Genomic DNA, 17,006 nt, shown 5'->3' on the forward strand with positions numbered 1-17,006 from the left:
TTTCATGCTTATAGATAAATCAATAAGCATGAAACTTCAGTCCCCGTCCTAATATGTTAACTTTTAGTCACAATCATTACATCATTAAAGCATTTCACATATAAAAACATGATAAAAAAGTATGATATACTCTCATGACCTGCCTGTTGTTATCTAGTCCAGAACATGGCCTCTAAACCCCCTCAGGATTCTGATGCTGAATGGAAGGCTAAAGTTTCCTGGTATTGGTGGCTTCAGGTAGCTCACAGTTCACTTATTAATACAGAAAACATAAAACCAAACGTTTCCTTCGAAGGCTTCAAGAAATGCTGTTGAGAAATTCAGCCTTCTTTCATGCAAAAATGAAGGTAGTGGATGAGTATCCAACAGTGGTCCTTTTTATTTCAGTGTATTTAAGTGTCTGTGACCTGTGCTCTGGCTCTGCACCAGACTCTGGGTGTTTATTCCTCCAGGTCTGGCTCTGCACCAGACTCTGGGTGTTTATTCCTCCAGGTCTGGCTCTGCACCAGACTCGGGGTGTTTATTCCTCCAGGTCTGGCTCTGCACCAGACTCGGGGTGTTTATTCCTCCAGGTCTGGCTCTGCACCAGACTCTGGGGTAAATAACAATAACAATATCTGTGTCCAGATGAAGGTGGAGGGGTTACAGGAGGACGCGGAGTCTGCTTCTCTGTCCTCAGTGGACCGGACTGCCACAGTGGTTCGTACCAGCGGGGCGGCGGTGTGCAGCCCTGGCTCGGCTGAGCGATGCATGTCCCGGCTGCTGAGCGCGGTGGAGAGCGAGTTGCAGGCCGGCCGCGAGAAGGGCGACCCGACGGAGAAGGAGCTGAGGGTGACACTGGAGGACGCCGAGCTGTGGAGGAAGTTCGAGCACATCACCAACGAGATGATCGTCACCAAGAACGGACGGTAACCATGTAGTATCAATCAAAACATCCACCTCTGAACATATTTCTCAAAATGTGAGACTGTTCCTTTAAGGTCAGAGAATCCTCTTACGTCAGCGTTCATGTTGTGCCGTTCGCGAACAAACTTTTTGGGGTGATGACTTGAACTGAATCACCTCCTGAAAGTAGCACGTTGGTTAAATTGGACTTTTCATTGAACCATTAAATAATAAAGATTTTACTTGGGTCGATGGTCACCGTGTCAGATCAGGTGGTTATAGAGTCGTACATTCTTGACGTGACTCGTCTGAAAGACATGTCCGACTACAGGCTGCCATCTTTTGGAAACTTTAGACTCTGTCAAGAGTTTAGATGTTGACGGTGTGTGTTCGGTCCAGGTTGAAGTGGTTGAAGGATTTTGTTTTCTCCACCTGACAAAGCTTTGAAACAACAGTTGGACCATCATGAACATAAACACAGAAAATATAAATGAATAGTTGAATAATTAAAGATTATCTTTTAAATTTGGACAGAGTTTTGTTGGGAGCTCGTTCATGACTCCAGAGCTTCCTCTCAGTGAAGTGAATCATACTTTATATGATGATGATAAAAACATCATGTCCTCTGAATCTTCATCTCCCGTCGAGTCTTTTACACGAACGTCTTTTCAGCCTATTGAATATTTTCTCTCAGAAATCCCCCGAGTGTTCGTCTCTGTGACTCTGTGTCTGTGTTTGGAGCTGACTCCAGATCAGCGCTCCTGTTAACCGGGGTTATTCATTAGTCTCGATAGCAGCCGTCAGTGTCGCCCGTGTGTGTTTTTTTCCCGAGCCGAGGCGTGTTGACCAGTCGCGCCCTGCGGTGGGAAAACACTCCATTTACACCTGCAGAACGCCACTTCAACTGCTATTACTGCTGGAGAGCCGCCTGTTTGTCTGAACGTGGCGTTAGACGCATGAAAACTTCCAGAGGATGGAACTAGAATATTTTAACCAAAGATACTTGTACTTTACTTGAATATTTCGATTTTCTGATACTTTCTACTTCTACTGCACCAAACCTCAGAGGGAAATAATGGACTTTTAACTTTGCACATCAAGATTATACATGAAAAACTTTTGAAATATGAAACATTATAAAAGAAAGAAAAGAGTTTAAATGATTTCTAAATACTCAGTAAATGAAAACACATCAGAAAACATCCCCCAAGATGAGAATGTCTATCATCACATAGTTTAAAGTTTATAAATATAAGTTTGTGATGTTATTTTTCAGCCTTTTTGGGTGATTGTTGTTGCGAAAGATGGCCTTGTTAAATAAAGTTGTACTAAATTGAATGGACTCAGAGGTGGACATATGACACACGTGAATATAAGTCCTGATTTCTAGCTTCAGTTTTAAGTCTAACAAAACAAATGTTTCCAGTCAGTAATCAATACAGTGAAGAGAGATTTCTCTGTAGAGATCATCTGCAGGAAGAACTCAAACATGTCTGTTTAATAAAGAATGAGTCATTTGGATCAAACCCATCAGGATATTTGTAATTTAAAGATATATTATAAAAAGGAATTCTTCATTAAAATGTGTGAAAACGACTCGACCTGTTCAACATGTTGTTGAGTTGTGTTCTCACATCATCACAAATGTTTCTGACAAAGTTCAGACAGAGAATCCACAAGTTTCCTCAAAGTTTCATCTGGTCGTCTGTCACTGTAACTCTGTAAGAGAAGAAGGAAGTCTGAGAACGAGACCAAACATAACGAGAAGAAAACTTTAAAACTTCACTTTGGTCAGCCTCTGACTGAGCTCAGCACTCAGCAGAGACTCTGGTTCTGGTTCTGGTTCTGGTTCTCTCTCTCCTCTCTGTAATGTTACGTTCATGAAGTAAAGTCCATTTCCCCTCCAGCTCCAGTCAGCAGGCAACAGTACAGAACAGAACCACCCGACAATGGAGGTCACCTCCAGATCACTGCTGCAGTCAGGTTGATCAACAGGAGTGAGGATAAATCCACTTTTTAATCCCACAAGTTACAAAGTAATCTCTGAGCTCTCCTCCCATCGGTAAACGACTCCGGATCAGAATCTGATGAGACTCCAGGTGTTCATTCCTCCAGCAGGTCTGGATCTGTAAACGTCTGATAGAGCGCCACCAAGCATCAGAAAGTATATATTGTGTGTTTAAATCCAAAAATTCCACTTCTCTGATGGTTTCTGATGTATTTTTTTGTTTGTAGTTGTTTTTATTGATGTTTTTTAGTTTTACTTGTAAAGTTTTAGATCCTTAAATATAAAAACGTGCTTGAGTTCAAAATGTAGACTGTGAAGGACGAACACCTTTATAGTTGCAATCTTTATTCACCTGCAGTCTTTTCTTCATTTTATGACTTTTTACAAAAATAACGTTTAAAATTAGGTGAAGAAGTGGAGGCAGTTTGTTGAGTTTGAAACAACAAAACAGATTTAAATTTTAATAAAGATTAAAATACTAAAACCTAAACAAAAAGAGTCTAGGTGCTGTATCAAAGTCAACTGGACTTGTTTCAGTTTGTTGAAGACGTTTCACGTCTCATCCAAGAGGCTTCTTCACTTCTAACTAACTGGAGGAGCTGCAGAGTTTTAACTCTGTGTGGGAGTGTCCTTATAGGGCGTGGGAGTGTCATTACATAGTGTGGGAGTGTCCTTACGGGGTATGGGAGTGTCCTTACAGGGCGTGGGAGTGTCATTACATAGTGTGGGAGTGTCCTTACGGGGTATGGGAGTGTCCTTACAGGGCGTGGGAGTGTCATTACATAGTATGGGAGTGTCATTACATAGTGTGGGAGTGTCCTTACAGGGCGTGGGAGTGTCATTACATAGTGTGGGAGTGTCATTACATAGTGTGGGAGTGTCCTTACGGGGTATGGGAGTGTCCTTACAGGGCGTGGGAGTGTCATTACATAGTGTGGGAGTGTCCTTACATCATATGGGAGTGTCTTTACATGATGTGGGCGTATCCTTACGGGGTGTGGGAGTGTCCTTGTAGAGTGTGGGAATGTCCTTACAGAGTGTGGGAATGTCCTTACAGAGTGTGGGAGTGTCCTTGCAGAGTTGTTAAGGACACGTGTGTGTGTCCATGTGGGTTGCTAGCACCAGGTGAGCCCAGGTGTGAATGGTTGTCTGGGCAGAGAACTCAGTACAGTAGGTGGGTGATCAGTGATGTCTTAGGCCTCCTCCTCCGTTCAGAGACGGTCGTTCCACTTTGACATAGATGGATTCTTTCACTCCTCTTTCAAACCATCTGTCTTCTCTGGACAAGATGTTTGTCTCCTTCAGATGTAAGTGGACAGCAGAGTCTGGACCTGAGGATTAAAAGATCATCACTAATTAAATTACTAATTAAAAGATATAAGTATTGTTTTTGCACACGACACTCTGCAAACATCTTTTGTGTTGTTGAAAGTAGGATTTAGAGACCGTGAGATGTAGAAAATACATGTACATTTAATATCACAATATTGATATTTACTTTAATATACTGGAGATTGATTTGATTTATAAATGTTAAGCAGATAAAATAACCAGATAAGAAGAGAGTCTGTTTCAGGCCGATCACGTGAATGAACTCGAGTTTCTCCAGCAGGTTGTTGTGACCAGAGACACAAACAGGTGTAAATGTTAAAAGGTTTTAAAAGTTTGAGAATATTTGTAACATTTTCTGAAATTAAATAGGTTTTCATACATGAATGATGTTTTTCATGTACTTGTATCGTCATCAGTCACTACTGATGTAGAAGCTTCTTACATCACAACGTGAAACAGTTAAAAATCAGAGAGGAAAAGGAGCAAAACAGAAACCAAACAATGAGTTTCATCTGCTGTCAGAAAACATTTGCCACAGTTTGAAAAGTGCAGTGAAATGAATATGAATCATGTTTATGTTTGATGTTCCTGCAGCCGAATGTTCCCGGTCCTGAAGGTCAGCGTGTCGGGTCTGGACCCCAGCTCCATGTACTCCTTCCTGCTGGACTTCGTTCCGGCCGACGGCTGCCGATGGAAGTTCGTGAACGGGGAGTGGGTGGCGGCCGGCCGGGCGGAGGGCCGCGGCGAGGGGCGGGGCCACGGCGGCATCTACATCCACCCTGACTCTCCGAACTTCGGAGCTCACTGGATGAAGGCGGCGGTGACGTTCAACAAAGTCAAACTCACCAACAAGGTGAACGGAGGAGGACAGGTGAGGCTCAACTTTAATCTCTTCTCGTGTTTCTCTTCTTTCTTTACTTTTCTTCTTCTTCTGTCCATTATCAGCCTCTCCATGTCAAGAGCGTCTCTCTCTCTCTCCTCCCCGTATTGTATTGGAGTGGGCGAGAGACTACCGCCTCTAATTAGCCACTTCAGCCCCTCTCCTCGCTCACTTCACCTGCTCGCCCCCTCGTAACCACGGGAACGGGATAAACAGCTCTTAATTGGCCGGCGGCAGTTTAATGCACTTCCTGTCGAGAGCCGTTCACCACTCAGAGAGGCCTTCACACACACACACACACACACACACACACACACACACACACACACACACACACACACACACACACACACACGTCCAGCACTACAAAATTGGCAATAATGTTGTTTATATTTACCCCATTATCCCTGTCCAAACACACACACACACACACACACACACACACACACACACACACACACACACACACACACACACACACACACACACACACACACACACACACACACTGCGGCGGGCAGTAATGCAGAGTTGGAACAGAGAGCTCGGCCATAATGAAATAATTGCTCAGCTTATTTGTACATTATGGTAATTATGTTTTTTACTGGGAAATTAATTTACCCATCATGCTTCAGATGGACGAGCGAGAGAGAGAGGTAAACTATATTCAAACACACACACTCCAGCTAATGTGGGCACTGCCAGGGTAAACACACACACACACACACACACACACACACACAGCGTGTCGGGGTCAGATGTGAAGCCAGCCTCTCAATCTGAATAGAAAACAGTTTGTTTTTGTGTGTCCGCCTGGAGAGCTCGGATTGGTTAATTGGGCCTCGTTAGTGAGGGGGAAGAGGAGGAGGAGGTGGAGGAGGTGGAGGAGGTGGAGGGGTTGATGGAGAGATGGACGGCAGATGGATAAAAGAGTGTTTGGGCCAAAAGACAAAGATGGCTCCACTCCATAAACTCTCCTGACTGACGGACAAAACCTACACCTGGACCTGCTGTTTGTTTTTCATTCATCAGAAGGACAAACCACTTGTCAAACTTTTACTTTCCAGTCCGGATCTCTTCAGACCGGACCGCTCCACATAGTCCTGATGGATACGAGGAGGTTCTGTTGACGTACTTTACTTGAGTATTAAGAGGCAGTTACAGATAAATACATTTTATCAAAAACTTCACAAACCAGCTTCCACCCTGAGCGACTGGGTCCAAACCTCCGGTACCAGGGACACACATCAGGTTCTATCAGGACGCGAGGGAACGCTGTGATTGGACAAAAAAACTAAATGTTAAAAGATACTTGTTTTAATTACCTTCAACAGCAGTCTGTTAATTTAGGTATGGATCAGTGAGACTGGTTTAAACAGGTGTGAACAGGTGTATAAACAGGTATGAACAGGTGTATAAACAGGTGTGAACAGGTGTATAAACAGGTATGAACAGGTGTGAACAGGTGTGAACGTGTATGAACAGGTGTGAACAGGTGTATAAACAGGTATGAACAGGTGTATAAACAGGTGTGAACAGGTGTATAAACAGGTGTGAACAGGTGTATAAACAGGTATGAACAGGTGTGAACAGGTGTGAACGTGTATGAACAGGTGTGAACAGGTGTATAAACAGGTATGAACAGGTGTGAACATGTTTATGAACAGGTGTGAACGTGTATGAACAGGTATGAACAGGTGTGAACAGGTGTATAAACAGATGTGAACAGGTGTATTAACAGGTGTGTGAACAGGTGTGTGAACATGTGTATAAACAGGTGTGAACAGGTGTATGAACATGTGTATAAACAGGTGTGAACAGGTGTATGAACAGGTATGAACAGGTGTGAACAGGTGTATTAACAGGTGTATTAACAGGTGTATAAACAGGTGTATGAACAGGTGTGAACAGGTGTATTAACAGGTGTGTGAACATGTGTATAAACAGGTGTGAACAGGTGTATGAACAGGTGTATGAACAGGTATGAACAGGTGTGAACATGTGTATGAACAGGTGTATGAACAGGTATGAACAGGTGTGAACAGGTGTATTAACAGGTGTATTAACAGGTGTATAAACAGGTGTATGAACAGGTGTGAACAGGTGTATTAACAGGTGTGTGAACATGTGTATAAACAGGTGTGAACAGGTGTATAAACAGGTGTGTGAACATGTGTATAAACAGGTGTGAACAGGTGTGTGAACAGGTGTATAAACAGGTGTATTAACAGGTGTGAACAGGTGTATAAACAGGTGTGTGAACAGGTGTATGAACAGGTGTGAACAGGTGTGAACAGGTGTGAACATGTGTATAAACAGGTGTGAACAGGTGTATGAACAGGTGTGAACAGGTGTATGAACAGGTGTGTGAACGTGTTTCTCTGTGTGTCCTCAGATCATGTTGAACTCTCTCCATAAGTACGAGCCTCAGCTCCACATCATGTGCGTCGGCTCTCGTCATCGTCTGGTTTCAAACGTCTCCTTCAAAGAGACTCAGTTCATCGCCGTCACGGCCTATCAGAACGAAGAGGTGCGCACACACACACACACACACACTCACACACACACACGCACACACACACACACACACACACACACTCACACACACACACAATATAAACGTGTAACGCTGGACTCTGTGCTGAAACAGTTTGTGATGTTCTGTGTGCAGATCACGGCTCTGAAGATCAAGTACAACCCGTTTGCTAAAGCCTTCCTGGACGCTAAAGAGAGGTTTGATCTCACGTCAGAGGATTTAAACTCTGTGCTTCTGTTCTTCTCTCACTGTCAACAGAGCTCAGGTTCAGCCGGTCCGTCTCTCAATACTGTCTGACTTCCTGTCTGTGGCTCTGAGCTCCTTTGGTTCCTACTGAAGACGTGAATCTTTAAAAACACCTCACAGATATTTAGTCACAGGCTGCTTTAATATCCTGACAGGGTAGATTACATTTGTGGAAAGTAACTAAGTTAGTTACATTCCGTCAGTGGAAACAGTTCTTTGTGTAATTGATGAGGAAAACACTTCACTACATTACCATCATGTATCAGCGTTTGTAACCTGGAAAGTAACTAGTAACTAAAGTAATCACATAAATGTAGTAGAGTGGAAGTATAAAGTAACAGAAAATGGAAATACTCAAGTAAAGTACAAGTATCTCGAGTACAGGACTCGAGTAAATCTACTTAGTTACATTCCATCACTGCCAGTTAAGGATCTGAGTTCTTCCTGTAGTTGTATCAGTCTTTGAGTGAACGAGAGCGATGTGTTGAGCAGTCAGGTGTCACTTAGCACCTAGCATTTCTCACCAGGACACCAGAGGAAGTTAGCATTAGCAGGTGATTAGAGAGTTATTATCAGCTGTCAGAGCTTCAGCGCCTCGCTCGCTTGGAGCGATGGTGTCAAGTGAGAGAGATACAGAAACCACACACACACACACACACACACACACACACACACACACACACACACACAGGTCTTGTCCTAATGGTGTTTGATTTATCCTCCTCAGGAACCCGGGCGGACGGAGCTTACCGGAGTCACTGGAGAGTCGAGCCGGGATTCAACCCTGTGAGTGAAGACGCTTCATCAGCTTCGATTCAACACGGAACTGAAACACATTTGATTTCATGTTTCATGTGCAGAAAACATCCACGTTTCAAATTCATGACAGGTTTATATGTAACGTTTAGATTGTGTAACATAAAATTATAAGTCTGTTGAAATATCAAAATATTCCTGCATTTTAACTTAGTTTAGTGTTTATAAACATTATTTTTATGTGTATGTGTGTTCTTTAAAGTGTTTTTATATATTCTGTATTTACTGTATGTTGAAGGAAAACCTTCAAAATGATTTAATTACAGTATTTAAATACAACAAAATGCTAAATTAGTTTTCATAATTATTTTTATGTTCTTGTCAGATTTCACATGTTTTAAGATGAAACTTCTTTGTCTATGTTAGAATCACAGGTTGTGTAGTTTAACATGTATAAAACATAAATAGATTGTATAGCAGCTGTTTCATGATTTAATATTGTAAACGTGTTTATTTTAACAGTTTGATTTGAAAAACTTTAGATGTTAAAATATTAACAGAACATGTGATCAGTGACACCTGGTGTCTCTCACAGCCTCAGTCAAACACAAAGTTCTGTGTTGACCAGAAGAAAAAATATAACTTTCTAAATTGTTTTTGTGTGTCAGTGCTGAATGATCCACATAATCAATGAGATCAATATTAGATCAATAGATGTAATGTTCCAACTGTGTGTGTGTGTGTGTGTGTGTGTGTGTGTGTGTGTGTGTGTGTGTGTGTGTCAGGTTGGTCGCTGTGCTCGGCCGGAGGAGGCGGAGCTTTTCCTTACGGCGGCAGCCTCCCACTGACATCACATCATCACCACGGTTACAAACACCACGGTTACCCGGGGCGACACACACCTTATCCCACCGCCTACCTGCCGCACCGCTCACACTCCTCAGGTGACTCTGTGTGTGTGTGTGTGTGTGTGTGTGTGTGTGTGTGTGTTACTTGCATATAATTTAGTATAAAAGTTTATATAATACTATAAATATATACTTCTGTGTTTCTGATATAATAGAAATATAAAGAATGAGGAAGTTTTTCTATAAAGTATTACAACAAAAAAGAAAATACATGTACTGGTACAAACACACACACACACACACAGATATATATATATATATAAATACATATATAATGAACATACATTTACAAACTATATCTACCTTCATGTATATAATACAAACATTAAACAAACATTTACTAACATTAATGTACAAATAAATATTTATGTACATTTATTTGCTTTTATTTAACCACATTCTCGTATGTTGATATACATTTATTTATTATTATTTATTACATACATACATATACAAACATTTAAGTACAAGTATAAACAAACCCTTTGGTACCATCAGTCACAGATATACGTAAGTGACAATATATCCAAACACCACAGTGTGTGTATGCACATTTACAAAAAACATTTCTATACACTTTATATACAAACATTAAAAAACATTTTATATGCTTTTATTTACAGTATGATGTACATTTATATATGTATATATATATATATATAAATATATATATATATACATATATATATATATATTTATATATAAATATATATACATATATATATATATTTATATATATACACACATATATACATTTACTGTATTTATACAAACATAAAAAACTATATGGAAAATGTATATACTATTTATATATATATATACATATTTCAATTAAAAAAAAAATATATATAAGTGTGCATGTGTGTTGTGTGTGTGTGTGTTGTGTGTGTTGTGTGTGTGTGTGTTGTGTGTGTGTGTTGTGTGTGGTGTGTGTGTGTGTGTGTGTGTGTGTGGTGTCAGTGTGTCTGTCTGAAGGAGTGCAGGTGCTGTCAGACGGATGGAGCAGCTCCTCTCCTCGTCCCGCCTCCTCCTCCTCTTCCTCGCTGTCCTCCTCCACCTCCCTCCCCCTGGCGAGCGGCGCTCCTTCCTCACAGCCTCCTCCTCCTCACAACTCCAGGTGAGGCCCCGCCCACAGCCTTATATGGTCACCCTCAGCCCCTATGAAACACACAGTATGTAAATGTGATGTGTGTGTGTGTGTTCAGTCAGTATCCCTGTCTGTGGACGGTTGGATGCAGCGAGCTAAGCCCCTCCCACTCACCATGCACCGCTCTCCACGGACCAATCAGCAGCGAGAGCCTCATGCAGCCGCCCAGTAATGGCCGAGTGGGCGGAGCTGGGTGGCCTCCTGGCCCCACCCACTCCTTCTGAGGAGGCATGTGATTGGTTGTTGTAAGTTTTCCCAGCTGGAACCTGCTGGTGATTGGTGGAAGCGTCCAGCGGCTCCTGTTGGCTCGTTAAGATGAACTTTAAACAATTATCATGATTTAATTTCCAGATTTGAACTGTGACCAACATTTTTCTTCTCTGATGATGTCATCACTCTGTAAAGACTCACTGCTGTACACGCTGGTTGTTGTTGTTGTTGTTGTGATGGCGCCCTCTGCTGTTTACTCATCCTGCTGATGTTCACGTGTACTCCAACATGTATATATCTGTACAGTCCATCAGCACAGAGAATCATATTTGATCGATAATGATAAAAAGACATCCTCGTCGATTATTTCAGCTGCATGTCGCTTCTGTGTCGTTGTTGTTTCTGGACTTCTGATTGTTGCTGAACAGCAGAAACAAAATGTTTAACAAAAGTAAAAAACTACACAATGAACTGAATTCTTCAGTTTCACATCTCTGGATCTGACTGAGGAGGACTGAAGTCTTCTTCTGCGCTTTGTTGTTGGGTGAGACAGAAAGAGAGACAGGTTACTGTCATTCTGCTCTGTGTCAATAAAGGTTTGAGTGGAAGTTTACTTGTAATGTTTTACTTTTTTATTTATTTATTTGATTTTAACACCTAAAGGTGCACTTTCAATTAAACATATTCTTCTCCCAAGTGTTGCGATACAGCAGGAAATGTCACCAAACGAAAAGTGATTCATGAAAAAATGTGAAAACGTCTGAATTTGCCTTTTTTAGGTCAAAACAATGATAAACAAATCTTTTAATGAGAAATAAATGTCATGTTGTGTATGTAAACTGTGTATTGTTGTGAATATCTGTATATGTGTCCGTATGTATGAATAAAGACAACAGTTAATAAATGAGGGAACTTTTAATTTCAGACATGATTTTGATATAAAAAGTCATGTTTGTTGTTTTATTTGAACTTTAACTTCTGTATCGTAGTTTAAGTTGAATCATTTCAGTTATATCTTATAACAGTTGGGTTTAACTTTTTTGATATTTAGTATATTTATTATAAAATAGATGTATCATATGTTCCCTGTTTTAGAGCTTTTTCACATCTAATCTTCATAATGTGCTTTTATGTTTATTTATTTATTTGTATTTCCAGTCTGCATTAACAAAATACTCATTTTATTGACTTCATAGTCGGACAAGAAATAGTTAAATGTAAATATATTATGTCTAATTAATTATGGAAACATTAATTATTTATGTTGTCTTGTAAAACTCGCTGGTTTGTAATCCAGACTTTTATTTTGATATCTGTAAGCTCTTATTCTGAATCAGCACCGGAAGCCGACCTTGCCAACCCGGATGTGGTGCATCACCGCTAACAGTCCGGGTTAACATTGAATGAGCTGCCTCCGGACGGTCTTATTCTGGATTAAAGATTATTTTTACAGGTTCGTTGTTGTTTGTTTGAGTTTGAGACTTTTTGTTTTTCGGGTTGAAGCCTGAAAACAGCGATTTAACTTCCGGTTGTGACTCAAAGATGAAGAAGTACCGCTCAGTTAGCATGTTAGCATTAGCTGTCGGTGGGTTAAGTTTGAGTGACGGAAGTTTAAACGTGAATTAAATGTTTTTAATTAAAAACCGTCTCATCAGCAGCAGTTTCTATAATCGGGTGACCTTTAAAAATAGTTTAAAATACAGAATATCGTCGTGCTTCATGTGTAATGTGACGAGCTCCTGATGTTTGATCTGCTCAACTGTGTCAGCCTGGTTATTAATTATATAATAATTAATATCATTTAAATAATATCATAAATGACAGAAACGTGTTTATTTTGCATTTAAACTGTTTCCTATTTACTATTTCCCACATACACACAGTGAAGCTGCGCTCGTCCTGTGTTTCTAATTAACTTCCGGCTGAACGAGACTTAAAATAACAAGAACAAACGGATCAGACGTGTTTTTAATAACTGACACAAAATGGCGCCATGGGGTCTGTTTTTCATGCTCCAGGACGTCCACAGCTTGTAATGAGCCAAACTTTAAAACTCACGACTTAAAGTTAGGTTTCATGAATTTAAATAAGTTTTAACGTGTTTTATTTATTTATTTAGCAAAAATCCACAACATGACCAGAAAAGTTCTGAATTCTGGGTGATTTTGTATAAAACGACCCATAAAAGTAAGATATGTGCAAATAAATATTCTGAAAATGAACTGTAAAGAGAAACAAATGGAAAGATGATCCCTGATGTGAAGCAGGAGCAGTTGTGAACTGTGGGTGAGGAGGCGTGAAGCGACCCGCACCACATGTAGGAGGGATAAGAACCGGACAGGAAGTTTAAATAAATCTGGTTCTGTTCTCAGGTCGAAGTTCTGCAGCAGCAGCAGGACGTCATGGCCCACATCACCATCAACCAGTACCTGCAGCAGGTAACTGTGACTCACTGCTCCGTGTTGGTGTTGTTCCACCATGTGACCTGCAGGGGCTCCACGTGTCGCGCTGACTCTTCTTCGTTGGTGTTTTCCTCCCGCAGGTTTACGAGGCCATCGATAACCACGAGGGTTCGTTCTGCGCCGAGCTGCTCTCCTTCAAACACCCGCACGTCGCCAACCCCCGGCTCCAGGTGAGGCCCCGCCCACTCAGGTAGATACTCGCAGTGTTGCTAGGATACGGCCTCTGAGTGTGTGTGTGTGTGTGTGTGTGTGTGTGTGTGTGTGTGTTTCAGTTGGCCAGTCCAGAAGAAAAATGTCAGCAGCTTCTGGAGCCGCCGTACGATGAGATGGTCGCAGCTCACCTCAGGTAGGACCGACAGATCAGTTATTGATTAGTGATTTATTGGTGCACTGTTCCTTTAAACTGCAGGTAACCATAGCAACAACCCCGTGTGTATGTGTGTTACAGGTGTACGTACGCAGTGGCCAATCACGACTTTGTTGAAGCCTACAAGTTCCAGACACTCGTCGTCCAATATCCTTCATGACACACACACACACACACACACACACACACACTGTACAACACACACACACACACACACACACACACACACAGTACAACACACACACACACACACACACACACACTGTACAACACACGATGCAGCTTAAATCAATAATCAATCATCGATCGGTGTCTTTCTTTGACCTCTCACGTCCTTCCTGAGAGCCTTCCAGTCCCACAAAGAGGAGAACTGGTGAGTGCACACACACACACACACACACACACACACACACACTTGTATTAGCGTAGCTTAGCACAAACACTGGAAGCGGGGGGAAACTGTTAGCTGCAGTGAACACTACATGCGTCAGCTCGGCCTCACAGAGCTGTTTTTGCAACCTCACACCACACACTCGTTCTCGTACTCGAGTCATTGTGCTGTCACGTCTAACGGAGGTGCTGTGAACACGCCGCCTGTGAACGCAGCGTCAGTAATCTGTGTGTGTGTGTGTGTGTGTTTCAGGGCTCTGCCTGTGATGTTCGCTGTCACTCTGGATCTCAGGATATTTGCCAACAATGTAAGAAATGAACAGGAGAGACTGATCAGCTGCTGCTGCTCCATGATGATGATGATGATGATGATGACGATGACGAGCACTCTCTGTGTGTGTGTGTGTGTGTGTGTGTGTGCGCGCAGGCGGAGCAGCAGTTGCAGAAGAAGAGTAAAGGTCAGCCGGGCGAGATGTTGGAGAAAGCAGCAGAGCAGCTGATGAGCTGCTTCAGAGTGTGTGCCAGCGACAAGTCAGTGCACACACACACACACACACACACACACACACACTTTCCCATGATTCCTTGTGTGTTCGGGGCACAAAGCCAAATGTTTAAATCTCATCTCGGTGTTTCCTCGTCAGTCGCGCAGGGATCGAGGACTCAAAGAAGTGGGGGATGATGTTTCTGAGCAACCAGCTCTTCAAGATCTACTTCAAGGTCTGACACACTGAGCGAAGAGTCTGAGCGACGCTCGACATCGCTGCAGTCATCCGTTATTGATTATTTTCTTTTGTGTTGTATCAGATCAATAAGCTGCACCTGTGTAAGCCTCTGATCAGAGCCATCGACAGCTCCAACCTGAAGAACGACTACAGTCCGGCTCAGAAAGTCACCTACAAATACTACGTGGGCCGCAAAGCCATGTTCGACAGCGACTTCAAACCAGGTAACACTCACCTGTCCTGACGCTGCGGCAACACCACAGCTCGGCTAACTTTAAGTCACGGAGACATGGTGTAAATAACCCTTGAAATGACTGTGACCACACGGTTTAGAGTCTTTATCTCATAGAGACGACTGTTGAACGTAACTCGACCTGTTGAAAAGTTAGCTGACACATCACAGTCAGAGGCCTCACAGGACAGAACGATGTCGTCTGATACAACAAAAGGTTTTAAAATGTCAGATGATTTTTAAAAACGTGCTCAAAACAAACTTTTTGGTAAATGTGGTGAAATTAAGCTAAAAAACTCACAATAAAGTGGATCCAGTGCTCAGAAAAACACTTTTTGCTGTTTATTTCTTCAAAACTCCTGCTGTTTTTGGTTATTTGTATGTGTTTCGGCACTTTTACGTAGGCCTGTACGTAGAGAACCGTGTCAGTCGAGGGGTGGAGGGTCAAGTGATATAGAAATAATTAAAGTAGCTCCAAGTCAAACAGTTTAGTTAACTTTTATCAAATATCCTGATTTAAATCCGAAAGCTTTTCAAACTTTAAACTTTATTAAAGAAACATATTCAGATTTGACTTCTCTGGACATCCTGGCGAGTGTTTTACAGACACACAAAACCAAACGTCGTCTCTGATTGTGTCTCTGCAGCCGAGGAGTTTCTGTCGTACGCCTTCCACCACTGTCATCGCTCCAGTCAGAAGAACAAGAGGATGATTCTCATTTACCTGCTGCCCGTCAAGATGCTGCTGGTGACAAACTCATCACGTTTAGACCGGTTGGTTCAGACCAGTGTGGCTCCCAGTGCTCCCAGTGTGACGCAGGTTGTTGTTGTTGTTGGTGTTTCAGGGCCACATGCCGACTCACCAGCTCCTGAGGAAGTACGACCTCATGCAGTTTGCCGACGTCACTAAAGCTGTGAGGTGAGCGGAGGGGTGGAGGCGGTAACTCAGGAAGTGACATCATGCTGCCAGGTGTTCTCACAGGTGTGTGTGTGTGTGTGTCAGTGAAGGGAACCTGCTGCTGCTGAACGAGGCCTTGTCCAAACACGAGACCTTCTTCATCCGCTGTGGCATCTTCCTCATCCTGGAGAAGCTCAAGATCATCACCTACAGGAACCTCTTCAAGAAAGTGTAAGTTCGGCTGCACCTGTAGTTTCAGCGTCGACATGTTTGTAGATCTTTATCGACACTCCTGTAGTCACGGCGACGGCGTGATGACCTCAGCTGCCTCGTCTCCGCAGGTATCTGCTGCTGAGGACGCACCAGCTGCCTCTGGACGCCTTCCTGGTGGCTCTGAGGATGATGCAGCTGGAGGATGTCGACATCGACGAGGTGCAGTGTATCCTCGCCAACCTCATCTACATGGTGAGCTCACACACACACACACACACACACACACACGGAGACACACCTGTTTGTACGCAGACCAACACTGAGCTCTTCTTCTCTCAGGGTCACATCAAAGGTTACATCTCCCACCAGCACCAGAAGCTCGTGGTCAGTAAACAGAACCCGTTCCCTCCTCTCTCCGCCATCTCCTAGACTACGTTACCCACAATCCCCTCTGGCTGTGACGCTCCACAGGAAACCTTTTCTTTTTCATTCAATTCATATTTTTTTATTTTGTACTGTAAAAATGTTGTTGAATAAAACAGATGCTGGTTTGTACAGAGTGTATCGCGTTGATTATTGAACCAGTCTGTGTTCCCTGGATACTTGGCACGGTGCATTGTGGGTATTGGAGTCTGTTTTCACATGAGTTTAAATACAAACCGCTGACAGTGAACATGAGCGATGGATGTTTGTGCATCTGGATCAAAAGTACAAGATTCAAACGACACTTCAGTTCTGCGTTCACGTCAACAAACTGTAAAACATGTCGTTGTGTCGCAATAACACATAAAATAGTTTCCTGCCTCATGAC

General features: G+C 42.5%; 2 protein-coding genes across 3 annotated transcripts; both read left to right on the forward strand.

Moving 5' to 3' along the window:
- Positions 1-619: 619 nt before the first annotated feature.
- tbx19 (T-box transcription factor 19) lies at positions 620-11,827 on the forward strand. The gene is made up of 8 exons (XM_073462529.1): positions 620-908; positions 4,820-5,096; positions 7,501-7,635; positions 7,777-7,838; positions 8,615-8,673; positions 9,429-9,587; positions 10,512-10,668; positions 10,757-11,827. Exons 1-8 carry the CDS (start codon positions 628-630, stop codon positions 10,920-10,922), a joined length of 1,296 nt encoding a protein of 431 aa, XP_073318630.1. The 5' UTR covers positions 620-627; the 3' UTR covers positions 10,923-11,827.
- A 452-nt stretch (positions 11,828-12,279) lies between these two features.
- On the forward strand, positions 12,280-16,750 carry pcid2 (PCI domain containing 2). Of its 2 annotated transcripts, none has more exons than XM_073495491.1 (15): positions 12,280-12,361; positions 13,281-13,346; positions 13,451-13,540; positions 13,643-13,716; positions 13,819-13,884; positions 14,069-14,110; positions 14,381-14,435; positions 14,555-14,658; positions 14,772-14,847; positions 14,935-15,076; positions 15,732-15,832; positions 15,930-16,003; positions 16,088-16,213; positions 16,324-16,447; positions 16,535-16,750. In XM_073495491.1, exons 2-15 carry the CDS (start codon positions 13,311-13,313, stop codon positions 16,622-16,624), a joined length of 1,200 nt encoding a protein of 399 aa, XP_073351592.1. In that variant the 5' UTR covers positions 12,280-12,361; positions 13,281-13,310; the 3' UTR covers positions 16,625-16,750. The 2 variants fall into 2 exon arrangements, with proteins under 2 accessions (XP_073351592.1, XP_073351593.1); XM_073495492.1 differs by having other exon boundaries at positions 12,287-12,361; positions 13,296-13,346.
- Positions 16,751-17,006: the final 256 nt, after the last annotated feature.

The sequence above is a fragment of the Pagrus major genome, chromosome 24, assembly GCF_040436345.1.
Source record: "Pagrus major chromosome 24, Pma_NU_1.0".
NCBI lineage: Eukaryota > Metazoa > Chordata > Actinopteri > Spariformes > Sparidae > Pagrus > Pagrus major.